This window comes from Trematomus bernacchii, unplaced genomic scaffold (assembly GCF_902827165.1).
Source record: "Trematomus bernacchii unplaced genomic scaffold, fTreBer1.1, whole genome shotgun sequence".
Classification (NCBI taxonomy): Eukaryota; Metazoa; Chordata; class Actinopteri; order Perciformes; family Nototheniidae; genus Trematomus; species Trematomus bernacchii.
This window is the reverse complement of record NW_022987739.1, coordinates 3,676,033-3,692,433: the sequence shown is the minus strand read 5'-3', so window position 1 is coordinate 3,692,433 and position 16,401 is coordinate 3,676,033. Positions and strand designations below refer to the sequence as shown.

General features: G+C 40.8%; 2 protein-coding genes and 1 long non-coding RNA gene across 3 annotated transcripts; 1 reads left to right on the top strand and 2 right to left on the bottom strand.

Moving 5' to 3' along the window:
* Positions 1-1,241: 1,241 nt before the first annotated feature.
* LOC117495430 lies at positions 1,242-4,279 on the top strand. The gene is made up of 3 exons (XR_004557179.1): positions 1,242-1,627; positions 1,741-1,825; positions 4,141-4,279. It is a non-coding gene; the product is annotated as an uncharacterized LOC117495430 (long non-coding RNA).
* On the bottom strand, positions 1,943-4,187 carry LOC117495429. The gene is made up of 2 exons (XM_034146676.1): positions 3,566-4,187; positions 1,943-3,334 (listed from the first exon to the last, which is right to left on the bottom strand). The coding sequence occupies exons 1-2, from the start codon at positions 4,103-4,105 to the stop codon at positions 2,978-2,980; spliced, it is 897 nt and encodes a 298-aa protein (XP_034002567.1). The 5' UTR covers positions 4,106-4,187; the 3' UTR covers positions 1,943-2,977.
* A 5,462-nt stretch (positions 4,280-9,741) lies between the features above and the next one.
* Positions 9,742-16,174, bottom strand: sec22bb (SEC22 homolog B, vesicle trafficking protein b). Its single transcript, XM_034146675.1, has 5 exons — positions 15,973-16,174; positions 13,908-14,017; positions 13,243-13,403; positions 12,265-12,411; positions 9,742-11,210 (listed from the first exon to the last, which is right to left on the bottom strand). Exons 1-5 carry the CDS (start codon positions 16,045-16,047, stop codon positions 11,056-11,058), a joined length of 648 nt encoding a protein of 215 aa, XP_034002566.1. The 5' UTR covers positions 16,048-16,174; the 3' UTR covers positions 9,742-11,055.
* Between the last annotated feature and the right edge of the window lie 227 nt (positions 16,175-16,401).

The following is a 16,401-nucleotide window of genomic DNA, read 5'->3' as shown; positions in this document are numbered from 1 at the left end:
AGGGTTGGCAATGGTGGCCTTTTGCTTCGTTTCTGCGTAACACTTAGATGTGTTGCAGTAAGAGTTTAAACAAATATTCTCTGCATCTCAGCCAGCGGTGGAAAGTAAGCAAGTACATGCACTCAAGTATTGTACTGAAGTCGTTTTTTGACATATTTATACTTCACTTGAGTACTTCTATTTTTGCTACTTTAGCAGCCACTACATTTTAGAGACAACTATTGTACTTTTTACCCGACTACATTTATTTTAACACTCACAGTTACTAGTTACATATGCTAATACTAGTTTCATATGCTAATACATATACATACACATCTTCCGGCGCAGACTGAAAACTCATCTCTTTCGACAGAATAGAATTACTAAAAAAGCACTTATATACTAATAAAGGACCGGCTTATCTGAAGCCAGTTGAGTAGCACTTACTGGCTCTATGAAACCTGATGTACTTATATGATTCTGTTTTCTTCAAAGTTTGTATCTTCTTGGTCGAATGCACTTATTGTAAGTCGCTTTGGATAAAAGCGTCAGCTAAATGCAATGTAATGTAATAGGGTATAATGCAGTACTGTAGTAATCAACACAGTATTTTAAGCATCTAGATTTGGTACACAATGACCAATAACTAAAATGCTGTAACATATATAAAAACAGAATGAAATAATGATATAATATAATAGTGTGAAAAGATCCATTCTGCATAATTATTTTTTTATTTAGTTGATTATACTTCTGTACATTATATTATTCCCAAATGAGCCATTGTGCAGAATGAGTACTTTGCCAATACGTTTTACTTCTTACGTAACATTTTGAAATCAGGACATGTACTTGTAATGGAGTATTTTAAGATCATAGTAACTGTTCTTTTTCTTAAGTAAAGGATCTAAAACACTTCTTACAACACTGGTCTTAGCTTTTTGTTGATACCACAGATCTGCTCTAATTTTGGATTACTCTTCCGACACAAAGTCCTTATTTGTTGTTTTGTGAGCACTGGGTCAAGTAAGGCTCTGACACAACACATGGTATTAACCAATCAACTCAGCGTTGTGTCAGATCCTTACTTACATCAGCTTTTAACTCAGGGATTTCTTGCGGACATTTTGTCTGGGCGTCTTTGTTTTTGTCACATCCTGTGAGAGGTTGAGGTTTGAACACCCTCAGGGGAGTATAAAGAACTGTCAGAGTGCAGTGGGACGGACCCTTTAACATGTTTACACTGAGGCGTCCTAATGAGGTCAGACGTTCAGGAGACACAGGGGAACCATCAATTAATTTGCAACTGAGCATATTGTCTGTACAAAGTTTCAGAAGTTAAAAGCTCACGTGATTGAGCTACTTCGTCTGAAACATGACTGAAACTCTCTCTCTGCATCTGGATTTGCATGCTCGACTGTTCCAGTGACTTTGACACAAAGTGGCTGAAGGTGAAGGTCGAGGTCACGCTGATTTAATGTCCTGTTTCTTTAAGATGACACCAGAGCCAGGAGGAGCCGAGTGTGGGTGGACGGTCTTGTGGTCGTGACTGAGCCCTTTGACAGGAAATGTAATCAAGATAGTGTAATACGAGTTGGCAAAAGTAACTCACACATCATGGTTACTTCTCTAAAACGAATAAATGGTAAGAAAGCACGGCAGCCTTTCTTGATTTGTGAGTTAGTGTTGTGTGTGTGTGTTTAGTACATGCGCCGTATTCCTGACCCTTGATCACACAAAGTATTTTAATCCAATCAGCTTCGTTTTCACATGACTGTCACACACTCGCTGCTGCCATGGTAACCTGCAGAGGAAGGAGAGAAAGTGCAGGAAAGAGAGAGAGGTATGTCGTCCACTTTTTAATCACTGTGACATTCACACACACATATTTTACTCATTAAAGATGTGGTACTCAGGTTTCTTTCTCTTTGTTGATTCTAACTTGACAAAAATACAAACACTCATATTTGAAGGATCTCTTTATTCCATCTTAACGATTATAGAATGTGGTGCAAGACAAGAGAAGAAACTCAAGTTTGGACTTGGGAGATTACCAATAACATGAAATGCATCCACTGAAACATATATTGAAAAAGGTACAAATGCAACAGGTCATTCAAGTTTTTTTGTGTCAAGAAAGTCAATTTTATCATTAATCAGAGAATTGTTGGGCAAATGGTTACAATATGATCAAAACTGACAGAATGTATAAACAGAAAATATGACCTTAGTGTAACACACAGAGACATATTAACAAACAAGTTCTACATTGGAAGTTAGCAAAAAGGAAGATTTTACATCAGATACTCGCAAGTAATAATTTGGTGGAACAAGATTACAGAGAAAGATAAGGGTAATCACAAATGAGGCCAATAGTCACTTCCCTTGAGAGGTGAAAAGGTTAGCTGTGCCCTGTGGTTTGATTTTGGCACGCTACCCTCTGCTGCTTCTCATTTCTGCTGACATTTCCTGTTCTACCTCAAGTTGAAGTCAGCCTGCCGCTCTGTGGGCTAGTACTGTTGTGTGACGTTCATCTGCAAAAGTATGTTTCTTTTTTTCTCTCACCCCAGAAAGCTGCAGCCTGTACTTTTCTGTCCTTTTAAAGTAACCTATGATTTTGAGCTCAGCTTGCAGAAGGCCACTGTCAGCAGCAGAAGTTGCAAGTCAGGGAGATTACTCTTGTATTTACTGCATCAGTGCTACAGTGAGGAAAGCACTCTACCTGCTGGTCTGGAGAGGTATCACCAGACTGTGGCAAACACCATGAAACAGAAGGAGGGTAGAAGTGTTTCTGCAGGTGTGAAGCTGGAAGTGCCCCGTGAGTCACTGGGTTTCTTACCAAGAAGTTAGCGATGACTATACGCTTTTTCTGAAGGTTTTTGGAATGTATTACTCAGAAGGTCATGGGAAACCCTCTTATGGGTTCAATCTCACTCTTTTTTAAATGATGAAGGAGATATAGCTGATTGGTTGACATAACAAGTCCCTCTCATAGCTATTTAAATAACCTACATTTGCATTTCAATAACCTACTTGGTGTGTAGGGCAGTGTAGCCGGGTGTGGCCTTCCATGCATGCATGGTGGCGAGTGCTCCTGGAATTGTCCATGTCCACCGCTGTTACTGTGGGGGTGTGCATTAATTAATTCCCTTATCAGGGAAAAGCCATCCTGAATAGTGCTGTTAATGCTGTCCATGGTGGTATTCATCTGCTGCATGCTGTCTGCGTTGCGGATGGATGTTTGCTCCATTAGCTCCAACATCCTCTTTTTTAGTTTGATGTCTTCCTGCACTGCATGGTCAGCTGGAAGTTTTCTCTTCAGGCGGTCACTTCTGTGGCTGTTCAGCTTTGCCTTGAATAAACCAGAGCATTTTTGTATTATTACACAATAGGACCATAGCCACCAGATAACATAAGACCAAAGGCATGTTGTGAAATAGCTTTCAATACATTCTACTTTTACAAATACAACAGCTCTCAATACCTTCTACTTTTAAAAAGCTTAAACATGTTCAGTTTTTCTGTGGAAGGTACTGTATCGTAGTATGTAGAAAGTCCGTTAAGCTTGAAATCATGAACATACCTGGATCAGATCCCTGCGATGCTGTACAACCGCAGCAGCTGGCAGACTTCCGCTGGATTCGCTCGACTCTGGCTGTGGCGAATCATTGGAACGCTCCAAACTCGGGGGTGAACTTAGTCCGGAAGACGACCCTTCCAGGTCCCCCGCCTCGATGCCCGAGCTAAGGGTGCGCGTAGCAGGCGAGCCACCCCAGACCTCTTCACACAGCTCAAAAAACACGAGCACAACACGTCCTTGGCCACTCCGACGCTTAGTGCCCACCGCAAGTCTGTACTTCATGCGGATTTGTTTTAGCTTGGCGGCAAGCTGGGACTTTGTAATGGCGCCCACGCCGTGAGGGAAATCCTTCTCTGTGTCGGTCCTCGCCGGATACTGCGCCTGAAATAACTCCTCTATGTCGCTATACTTCATCTTGCTGGACTCCCAGTCAACATTCTCCTGTAATTTGGTCGTTTTGTATTCTAATGTGACCCTAAGTAGAAGTTCTACCTCATCATCAGTCCACGAAAAGACCTCCTTTCTTGCACAAAAATCAGCCATCTTCTACCTTGTTTGTTTGTTTGTGCCTTACACAGGGGGGATACTCGCTGCTTTTAGGAGTAGCAGGAAGCTGCATCGTCGGAGACAAGCCCCCGGGAAGTGCGCCGGATTCTGATGAGAATATTCGTTGTGGCCAAACGGCGGTACTACACTTCCGTTAGGTTGCTGGGCCCGGAAACACTTTTTTCCATTGACTTACATTGGGAAAGAGTGGTCTGTAAATCGTTGGATAATTTGTTTTTAAACTAAATTAACTACCCAGTATGAACGTTTGTATAGCCCAACCAACCTCCCTCATCCAGCACCAGTCACTTTTCTGCCCATCTCCGCTGCTACTGCACTGAAACTGTACTTGGAACACTTTAAATATATTATTAACATTTTAAACTGTATACCCCGGTTATCTAGGTCCTTTGTTTTGTTTAATGTGTACCACGCTTATCTAGGCCCTTTTTGTTTTTTGTTTGATGTATATATGTCACACTGTAGGACTGCGGGAAACGATATTTCGTTATTTCTGGATGTACAACATGTAGAATTCTTGACAATAAAGCTGACTTTGACTTTGAAAACATTCTGTCCTCAAATGTGCTAATAACGTTATTCTGAGAGTTATTTCCCTCTGCATTATGAACATCTAACCCACGGGACCGCGCTGCCCGGCACGTTCATGTTACGTGTTCACTCAGTACTACATGCGTTTTACCTTTTACCCATGGATGCACAATAAGAAGGGACCATATCGCCTTACTGCTGCCATCCCACGGAGCTGTAATAATGGATATATTGCACATGTTTGCTGTAATTCATCATTTGTAAAATATTATACTAAATGGGCTGTATGATGTAAATCTTGTACCGTAAATGTTGTATTAAATAAAGTTAATATTACCGACGTAGATTAACGTCCCTGTAGCTTCTTATTGCACTAAGAAGCTTATTGCACTGTATATATAGACATATATATATATATCGACCTTGTTTCAATATGTAGCCTATTATTATACATTCTCTCAACAAACAATGTCCCCCTGGCAAACGTATATTGCAACATGTTCCCTTTTTTCTTTTTTATATATATAAGTAACTGTCCACAAACTGCCAATACTTAACAAGAATAACACAAACAACAATATTACACAAATGACTAGCAGTCACACATTTGGACAACATTTTGTATCTTGAAGGTAGGGTAGGTAAGTTTGAGAAACCGGCTCGAGATCGCTAGAATTTGAAAATACACAACCGGAGAAAATCTGCCACTTCCTTATAGAGCCCCTCCTCCAACACACACGAACGCGCACATGACCAATGAGGGCACGAGATAAGTTTGTACACAGATGGAAGGCTGACAGGCAGGTAGGCCATCCAGTTATTTTAGCCGGGCCGGCTAAAATGATTGGTCGTACTTTTTACAGTACTACGGCTTCCACAGATGACATTTTTTTATGGATTTTTTGTCAAAGCACTTAAGATATTCATTGCTATCGGGATGTTAAGAGCATTCCATGGAAGTGGATCTCGAGCCGGTTTCTCAAACTTACCTACCCTACCTTTAATGTCTTTTCCTGTATCCATATTATCTTGTTCTTTATATACCTATTCACTAGTGGTGAGTAAGTATAACTGTCAGTCAAAGTCCTTCTGACGCGCCGGCCTTCTGACAGGCCTGTCTGACCTCGTGCGCGGAGTGTGGGGCATCCCGTCCGGCCTCGTTTCTGCCTCTGCGCTGCTGCTCTCGTCCTGTGTTGGTTCAGGCTCACCATTCAGCTCATCATAAGCTCCTTCCCCTGCTGTGATGTCCTCATCTAGCTCCTTGGTCATCCTGATATGTCTCATGTTTCTTCTCAAGACCTGACCCTCCTCTGTCATTACTTCATAGGACCTTTGCTCTACAGGTTGAATGACTGTTGCGTTGTTCCACCACCGCTTTTGCCCAGTGAGTGGTTCGATTCGCACCCTGTCCCCTCTGTGCAGTTCAGGTAAGTCTTTTGCAGTCGAGTTGTAGTGTTCACTTCGTCTCATTTCACTTTCTCTGACACCCTCATTCCGTCTGTTTGCTGTTGGTCTCAACAGAGCCTCACTCATAAGCAGAAGGGTTTTGGTTCGTCTCCCCATGAGCATTGGGCTGCAGTCCGTACCTTGCAGTGGAGTGTTCCTGTGATCCAGCGTGGCTAAATAGGGGTCGCTGCCTGCCCGTTTAACTTTAGCCATCAGCCTTTTGGCTGTTTTAACAGCCGATTCCACTTTCCCATTGCTTTGCGGGTATCCTGGAGAGGACGTTTTGTGTCTGAAGTCCCATGACCTGCTGAAATTCCTGAACTCCTCCGATGTGTATTGAGGACCATTGTCTGAGAACACCACATCTGGAATTCCATATCTAGCAAAGTGAGCTTTTAGTTTCCGAATCACTGTTTTAGATTTTGTATTCTCCAGACGATCCACCTCCCAGAAGTTTGTTAGATAGTCCACAGTTATCAAATAGTCCCTGTCATTAAACATAAACAGGTCGGTTCCTATCTTTTCCCAGGGACGCTTTGGTGTCTCATTTGGTCTCAGCGTCTCTTTTTGCTGCTTTACTCCCCATGCACTGCATGTACTACACTGTTCCATGAGTGTTTTTAGTTGTGCATTCATGCCTGGCCAGTATACACACTCACATGCTCTTCTCAGACAACCCTTGATGCCTATATGTGAGGAGTGAATTCTCTGCATGATATCTGACCTCAGTGCTGCAGGCACCACCACTCGCTCCCCTCTGAAAATGACTCCATTCTGCATGCTCAGTTCATCTCTGTGGTGAAAAAAACTTTGCCACTTCTATGGGGACATGTTCTTTTAGCACAGGCCATCCCCGCTGAATAACACTCTTTAAGACCTGCAGTTCTGCATCTAGCTCTGTCGCTCTTTGAATTGCCTGCAGTCTCTCACTGGACACTGGCAGATAATGTACCATGTTGATTGACTCCACTTCACTCTCTACTGAGCCTCTGTCCTCTTGCCCTGTAAGATAGGCTCTGCTGAGCGTGTCTGCCAGCAGTAGGTGTTTTCCAGGACAATAATGGAGTTTGATCTCATATGCTTGTCGTCTCATCAGCATGCATTGTAGTCTCTTTGGAGCACTCAGCAGTGGTTTTTTCATAATACTCTCAAGGGGCTGATTGTACTTCCACTGGCCGGCCATATGTGAACTGATGAAACCTCTCCATTCCATAGAGAACAGCCAACAGTTCTTTCTCAATTTATGCATAGCCTTTTTCTGTTTCTGTCAGTGCTCTACTGGCGTATGCAACAGGTTGTCCATTTTGCATTAGGGCCGCTCCAAGCCCGCTCTCTGATGCATCACACTGTAATGTTAGCACGTCAGCTGGGTTATAGTATTTCAGCACAGGAGTCTGTGAGATCATCGTTTTAATCCTTTCAAAAGTCTGTTCATGCCGCTCTGCCCACTCCCATATCACATCCTTGTGGGTCAGCTCTCACAGAGGTTCACACAGTTCAGATAGGTGTTCACAGAATTTGCCCAAAAACGCATTACCCCTTTTGCATCTGTGGGCCGGGGCATCTCTCGGATTTCCACCACCTTAGCTGGGTCCACCTTTAACCCCTCTGAGGTTAAGAGATGTCCAATGTATGGCACCTCTGTGTGCCTTAGTTGTAGCTTCTTTGGATTTAGCTTCACATTTCGCTCTCTGCATCTCTGCAACAGCATTTCCAGATTCCTGTCATGGTCTTTCACGGCTTCATCTTCTGTGTTTCCTTCCCCTACAATCAGGATGTCATCTGCAATTATCTTGATACCTGGTAACCCCTCCAATGTTTGATTCAGCTTTCTTTGAAATATCTCTGGGGCTGGGCTTATTCCCACTGGCATGCGTAACCACCTGTAGCGGCCGAAAGGTGTGGCAAATGTTGTGAGGTAACTGGATTCTTCCTCCAGCTCCACATGCCGGAATCCATCTTTCACATCGCACACTGTGAACACACGTGCCACGTTCAGGTCAGGCAGTATATCTTCCATAATTGGTAATGGGTGATGACTTCTCTTGAGTGCTTTGTTCAGTGGCTTAGGATCCATGAGAATTCTCAGTTTTCCTGTGGGCTTCCTTATTGTCAGTAGACTACTGATCCAGTCAGTGCTCTTTTCCACTGGCATTATGATCCCTCTCTCATGTAAACTTGCAAGTTCCTCCTTTAGTGGCTTGTATAAAGCAACTGGCACCCTTCTCTTTGGTAGCTTAACTGGTTCTACTGTTGGATCCACTTCAAGCTTTAGCTTTCCCTCGAGGCACCCATCACCTTGAAACACATCGGAGTATTCTTTTTTAATCTGCTCCTCTGTCCAAGCTCCTTCTTTTTCCACAGTCAGGATGTTGTGGTGCTGTACTGTTATCAACTGCATTTCTTCACTTGCAGATCTTCCTAGTATAGGTTTAAGCTTCTTCTGCTTGACAACCACAAACTCAAGCCTGTAAGATTTCTTGTTTCGTGGATTAAACACTGTCTGTGTGCACTTTCCAAGGGGCTTCAGTGAAGTGTCATTATACATTATTAACTTTCTGCTCCATTTCTCCAGTTGGACACCTTTAACCAGGGCCGCCCCTCCCTACAGGCCGATCACGCAGACTGGGTGGGGCCTCACCTCGCGGAGGGGGCCTCATTTCGCCGCTGCGAGGCTCCACTTTTCTCCAATCAAGTAGTACAGCAGTTTTACCTTGTATCCATCATCTTTGTCTTCCATAGTTAGATCCATGTACAAACAGAATTCCTCCTTCCATCTTTTCCACGCATGTGACAAGTTAGCATCATCAAAGTCAATTTTACCCGGCGGTTTGATTGCATTCTCCATGTCCACTCGTGCGTAGTGCTGTCACTCGGGTCGTCTTCTTAGCTCCCTCTCGCTAGCCACTCACTCAATCCTCGTGGTGCGCTAGAACGCTGTTCTCCAGGGCTGGATTTGTGTCGCTGCCACCATGTTTCAATATGTATTGTGTACTATACTGATAATAACGACACACTCTATCTTACTCTCACATACTTTACTTGTTATGTTCCACAAGATACAATGCAACATCCTAGCCGTGCTAACTTCAGAACTGACGCTCATGCCTGGTCCCTCGATGTCCCCCTGGCAAGTATATTGCAACAGACCTCGGTTCATTTTCGTTTTCGTCTCTGTGTGGCCGGGGCCTTAGAAACATGTGGAAATGCAGTTTTGTGTGTGTCATAGAGCTTAACCAACCGCGAGAATTCCCACCACACACACACAAGAGACTATAACACCCCTTGCTGTTAAATACCAACCAACTATGTGCAATATGTGCTATGTGCAATATATATATATGCCGTTAATAACTGTGCAATATATACCTGGCTGCTAAATCCTAAGAACTGTTACAGGATGTGTATTTTATAAATTGTGTGACTTTTTTAAATGTATTATATTTTTTTAATGCATGTAACATGTAACATTACGCTGTCTTTGGCTCTTTTTCTGCTGTAACTATACGTACATTTCCCCTCTGTGGGACTAATAAAGGTATTCTGATTCTGAAATGTTCTAATGCACGCATCTCTTTGCATTCTTAGTATGAGAACATCAGTTCAACTCAAGGTCATGAAAGGAAGGAAGCGAGTTTTGTGCAAATCATTTTATTCATTGATAGCAGACAGAACAGAAAAAGAGACTCTCTGGTTTACATGTGGAAACTTTATACAAAATAAAAAGGACCCAAGCATCACACACTTTTTTTAATATGCCTGCGTATAGAACACTGCTGGTCCACAGTCGTGGTGCCAGGGAGGATAAAGTGTGTATGAATGTTGAGGTGAGGTGAGGAACTTTAGGACAATTATTGGTGGGTGGGGGCTGTGGGCCGTCCATTTTTTCTTCCTCTTCTCCAGAAAAAAGGCATACCTAAAAGGCTAAACTCAAAAATATAACATAGAATAACTGGAACTAATTATTGTGAAGGCTGATGTGAAGAAGAAGGGAACTAATGCCAGCAGAGATAACATAATCAGTATTATCCATAAACATAAATATCCTTATGCTGTTTTTCCTATAATTGACAGATAAGTCCTATTCACTAGCGGAAAATATAAAATTAAACTTCGACATGATTGTTGTCATTTGCATGATACATTTTTTGAGCACATTTATGACCAACTATGCACACTAAATATATGTTTTGTGACAATCACCAAGGCTGAAATATAAATTTGGATTGATATCAAGTTAACCTCTACCCTTCTTTCAGCAAAAATAAAAACTCCATGACTTTCCTCCTTCTCTGACAACCTTAAAATGTTTGTGCAGTCACTTTACCGTCACTGACATGTGAAAAAGGATTTTGCAAGGCTTCCATGCGACAGTTTACTTTTAAAGTACTTTCCCTACTTCATAGCTGAGTCAATTCAACTTAAAATGATAAATGCCATTTTTGCGATTGTAACTTAGGTACATCTCGTTTGATTATAATGTAAATTAATGCAGCTAGCCATATGACATGCTCAGGATAAATAGGCTTATGTTTTCTTTGCTCTTCTCTGTATTATTACAGACATTATACAAGAGTGAATCAGTCATGTTACAGTACAGCTTTGTAAACTCACAAAACAAGAAATGTGTTTACTCTTCATCACCTTCAGAAACAGAGCAATCACACCAAAACACTCACGATCACTCATTTTGTTTGAACCTTTCTTCAGGGCAATTACAAGCGCATTACTGAATAATTGTTAATAATAAAACTATGTGATATGACATCATTTATATTCAGACCACACATCCATGGACAGGTGAGAACAAAACGGGCGGTGGCATGTCTGCAAAGTCTTATTAAGATCCTGTTTTTAGTCAAAGGTGACAGCTTTTCTTAGTGTCTGCCGATTCTCTGCAGCTTATTTCCTTCTTCAATTCTTTCTTCTTCTTCTCCTCTCTTTCTCTCTCAGAGCCACCAGAAGCGTACGTAGACAATGAGCATGATGAAAAAGACGCCGCCGGCTGCCAGCTTGGCATAGGTGGAGCGGGTGTTCAGATACTTGGCGTCGCTCCTGTACTTCTTGGACAGGCTGGACAAGTTGCTGGCCTTGGAGTCCAGCGCTGCAGGGGGGAGAAAGAGGAGGAAACGAGACAAGAGGAGAGAGGAGAAAAAAAGAGGGGAATGAGACAGATAAGGAGAACATCTAAAGAGGATCACAGTGTGAATATGAAAAGCATCCCTCCCCTCTGCATTGATAAGATAAGACCTACTTTAACGACCCCTAATTGGGACATTTTGCGTAACAGCAGCATGCTAAAACAAGGCATTACACATCATTTGAAAAGAGAGTGTGTAATGAGAGTAGAAAAATAACAAATAGAAAATAGAAACATCTCAAAATAGAAAATAAAACAGAACTAAAAAGTAAAAATATATACACATTGTCCGTGAAAGATAAAAATCTATAGACTTATCTGACAAATAAACACTAAGAAGGGCCAAATTACAGCTAACATGATTTTAAAGTAGGTGTGCAAGGAATGGCATATTCAATTAAATATTAATGTACAGTGTGAAGAAAAGTCCATTTATAAGTCAGGGTTCATACACTTTTCCCCCAATGATTATCAATGACTTCTCCATGACCTTTACCTCATTTTCCATGACCAAAAACATTACTCTTTCTCAGCGGTACCACTGAAAATGGTTTATTTTAACATAGAACAGGAAAATAAGGTCTGCATATGAAACATGTTGTGCCTATCTAAAACAAATCAAATAGTAGGCTTACTAGCTTCTACACGCTAAAGCAACTCAAATCTCTCACCAGCAAAATGCCATTTCATTACTATACGATACAGTATTTATTATCGTTATAGTATTACTATTTTGGCGATTAGATAAAATATAAATTATATTTGATAATAATAAAAATATTGTTTTCCATAACTTTTCCAGGGCCTGGAATGAGCATTTTGAATTTCCATGACTTTTCCAGGTTTTTAATGACCGTAGGAACCCTGATAAGTTATACATCTAGATAACAAAAGAGATGGAGCAGTGAGTTCTCTGCCAGCCGGAGGTGAGTTGTTATACAGAGTTATGGCGGTAGGCAGGAATGTTCTCCAGTACCGATGATTTCACCCAAAGAGAGGCAGGTTAACGTGGACTTACCCGACAGAGCCTCTCCTCTCTGCAGCACCTCCTCTATGTTAGCCACCATGATCCTCTGGACGTCCTGCAGCTCTGTGTTGATGCTGCCCAGATTCCTCCTCGCTCGGCTGTCGATGTACGACTTCTTGGTTTTTTGGATGTAGGTGTCTGGGGAGGAAGCGGCATCAAATGAAACAAGCAGATAGGCGTGTTTTCCTCAAACTGCAGCACTAGTTATGCCTATCAGCTCTTTCTACCACAGTCTTGATATACTTTTATATCCGAGTGTTTGACAACTTCCCCTCTCTGATAGATTTAATAAGAGGCATAATAAACTAGAGAAGGGGCATTTGAGTTGGCTCCAAATTGATTTCCTATGCAGTTCACGGGACATTGTTATAACAAGAAGTGTGGGATAGCAGAAGGGGCCAGCGATGCAGGGAAACTGGGTTGAAAGGTATAAAATGTCAATTTTATGAAATGGAGAGCAAAATCTGCTTGGAGGCTTTGTTGTGATCTGCCAAAAAACTGCCACAGAAAAAGTGATGCAGTGCTGGGAGAGTGAGCGCCAGCATTGGCAGAGATTCATGATTTCTCCCCTTCAAGGAACTGGCTTATAATTTGCAAGGATGTTAAGGCTGAAAGCATTTAAATCAGAAGAAACAACTTATCTTATTGTGTGAGTTACTGATCTACAAACTCAATGAACCTCATGCTACATGTCACAGACCTACATTAAATCTTATTTCTTTATCAATTAGATAAAAAAAAAAAACGTATTTAGTTTAGTCAGTCTTTCTTTGTTACCTTAAACGACCCCAAGAGCCAATTATCAGTATATAGATTTTACATTTGGGAAAACAAAGCACTGATCAGAAAAGAAAAAGGTAATGTGGCATTGTAACATATGCATAAAACATAATAGTCTCTAATGTTTTTGAAACAACTTTCTGCACAGAGTAAGTCATTCAGTTGTTTCTGACTTTCTTGCCTGCTTACCAAATTCAATGAAGGAGTATGGCCGTGAAACTGTAGGGACCTTCTTCCCATGCTGCTCATGAAACTCTGCCTGCAGGTCTTCAAGGTAAGCAAAGGCCAGCTTCTTAGCAAAGCTGGCTTCACACAGCACCAGGTACACCACGCCTTTCTCTATAACATAGCTGCAAGAAAAACATAAAATGTGGGGAAAACTGTCAAGAAACCATTGGAGAGGAAATGTCACTGTAATGATAATTTTAGCTATGACACTGTGAATTTAAAGTTAGAAAATGTATGTTTCGAAGTGCAAGCTGGATTGAACTCTTTGAAGATGATTGTGTATAGATTTGAGTGTTGCTGAAATCTGGGCTACTACAATTTCTAAAGCAATATTGTAAATGTCGTTTGCTTTGTATGTTTTTATTTTAAATGTTGTTGTGTCTATTATGAGAACGTGTATATTATTTTAATTTTTAAAATGTTTGTTGTTTTCTTTCATGCTGGGGGTGGGGGGTATATTTGATCTGCTTTTTGGCAGTCTGGTTTAAATGTGCACTGTTGCATCTACAGCATGTATTTGACGGCCCAATGACATTCTGTATGATTTTTCTTTATAATGTAAACTTTCAAAAAGAAAGTGTTCAAAAAGAAAGGAAATGTATGTTTCTCGTGCTCTTCATACTCACTGAAAAGCCATGGAGCCGGCCTCTAAAGTGCAGCGTGATGGACTCTGTTCATTGAGTTTCCTGAAGAGCTGCTTAGCTTGACTCTGATACTGCTGAAGGTCCCGACCCAACTGAACATACAGAACAGAAAACACATCAGATACCAGACATCTCACAAAGAAAACATGCAGTTTCATCAGGGCAAGAAATGGACTGTTGTTTTCCACATTTGCATGTAAAGCAAATAGCATTTATTTTTAGCATCAGAGACATAAATGAGAAAAATATGAGCGTGGTAACTTGCTTAAATGTTTAAAAAGAGAGATTACAAATATATTTTGACAATTTCTTGCCCTGTTTAGTGTGCAGGATATAAACTGTCGGCACAAAACACCACAGACAGACTCAGCAGTGTGATGCTACAACTGAGACTGAAGGCAATGCTTTATTTTTGGACAAAAAGCCACTCCAGCTGTTTGTGGTTAATCGTTTATGTGAACCATTTTGGTGATTGATGAGATTGATTCCATTAGTGTTGTTTACTCTAGCAAATAAGAGATGTTCCTACAGAAACACTGTAGCATCACAGAAACACGTATGGGGTTGCAGAGCAGAGACACAACAAACCTTTTCACTTCCCTTTATGGAAAGCAAACGAGAGAGTGAGGGAGAGATGTTAGACTCCTGGCAGCTCATGCTCAAACATAACACATCAACTTAACATGGTACAATGTTAACATCTTTCATATGTTAAGTTTATGTTTGTGTAATAGAGTTTAGAGGATAATATCAATATTTTTAAGGTTTTTTTTGTACCCTTATTAGACATTGTACAGGGTATAGCATGCAATCCAAGCAGGGACGTTGCACCATTCAGCCACTAGGGCAGTCTAATATTTAGGGGTCTTTAAACAACATATAAAACATATAAGCCTGTTATCATTTTAAAAACACTTGATAATACTCAACACATTTCAAGCACAGTATCTTCGGAGTAGATCATTTTATATTTTGAAATAAACGAGTCAGTGCCCTCTGCTGGACACATTGTGTAATACGCATTTTTTCAAGTCAAACCTTTTTGTTTCACTTGTATGAATGTATTTAGAAATGCAATAACTCTAACCATCCCTATTGTCTAAACCAACTTTCTTTTTTTTTTTTTTTTTTTAAATACATTTTATTTATTTAAATGCTCTGATCAGATCCCCTTTATAATCCCAGTTGTATCGAAGGAAGTCAGTAAAAACAATTGTTTTATATTTTTGTCTCTTTCTGATTGGAGTAGGTGACCCCAAAAATAAATATATATATATATATTCTGTCATCATTTTGGTTATTTAAAGATGTTTTGTTTTGTAATATTGAGACAAATTGTCTTTCTTTTCAGTAATACTTTCATTAATCTATTTTGTATCCATTTTTTTGTTATAGTGTCTAGTCTATGGTTTGGCATTTTTCATTATTCTGTTTTTGTTTCCTTATTTAATTCAATTCAAATGTTATATTTCATACTGTGTAATACTATAGATACTATACATCTTTTTGCATAGGCCTATATTTACTTTGTATACTCCTTTCTCTTGTGCAATGCCTTATAATCTGCTGCAACACAAGAATTTCACAATTTGGGATCAAGAGTCTATCTATCTATCTATCTATCTATCTATCTATCTATCTATGTAATAATTCAATAACTGTTATATACAACAATCTCATCAAAAGCAACAACAGCCTAATGTCGTGGCAATATCAATATTGAGCCATTTGCTACAAAACCACATTATATTAGATGATCTCCACATAGCCCAGCCCTGCCTCACACAGCATACAGGCAAAGTTATGCGATACTTCATTATAATGAAATAAGGTAAGGGTTGAAACACAGTGAGCCTGTTCTGTGCTTAATGAATCCGTTGCTTTATGTACATAAAAGGCAGGCTATGTGGACATAAACAGGCCTGCAGTAGCTGGTGGATGTTAGCTAACGTGTCACTACCATAGCTACAACTCAGAGGCGTCACAGCAGGATCCTGCAGTGATAACAGAAGCAGCTAGCTAATAAAAAAAACACAGAAATGTTAACCTGCTCGTCCTCCTGCATGGAGGCGGCTAACGGCAGCCCGTCCGCCAGCCGAGCGATCATCGTCAGCAGCACCATCTCTCCGGTGACGGTGGTTCTCCGGTGGTTCTCCGGGGGAACAGATATATATCACAGGTGAAGCAGAGAGCGACTGACAGGGAGCTGACAACACCACAGGACTGACGCTGAGCTGGCCGGAAACGCAAGAGCTTTGGGTGTCACTGCTAAATAATTCCGCCCTCTCGTTATGCGGAACCAGTTCCGTGTCATTTTTTACTTGTGACGTGTTTTTGTTTTCTAGTCAGTAGTGGAATACAGACCCTTAATTTAAGTGAGGCTAATTAATTTTACTGAAATGTTTACAGTAATTAAAAACAACTCAAGAAATCAGCCCTGTATTGAGCCGTGGGACAGCTTCTTTTATGCATTTTA

Excerpts from the sequence above, each read along its gene's own strand:
- LOC117495429 (XM_034146676.1), bottom strand. The coding sequence starts at position 4,105 with ATGGCTGATTTTTGTGCAAGAAAGGAGGTCTTTTCGTGGACTGATGAT. Across the intron at positions 3,335-3,565 it reads ATCGCAGGGATCTGATCCAG|GCAAAGCTGAACAGCCACAG; the intron begins GTATGTTCATGA and ends GGTTTATTCAAG.
- sec22bb (XM_034146675.1), bottom strand. The coding sequence starts at position 16,047 with ATGGTGCTGCTGACGATGATCGCTCGGCTGGCGGACGGGCTGCCGTTA. Across the intron at positions 14,018-15,972 it reads CCATGCAGGAGGACGAGCAG|TTGGGTCGGGACCTTCAGCA; the intron begins GTTAACATTTCT and ends CTGTATGTTCAG. Across the intron at positions 12,412-13,242 it reads ATACTCCTTCATTGAATTTG|ACACCTACATCCAAAAAACC; the intron begins GTAAGCAGGCAA and ends CTTCCTCCCCAG.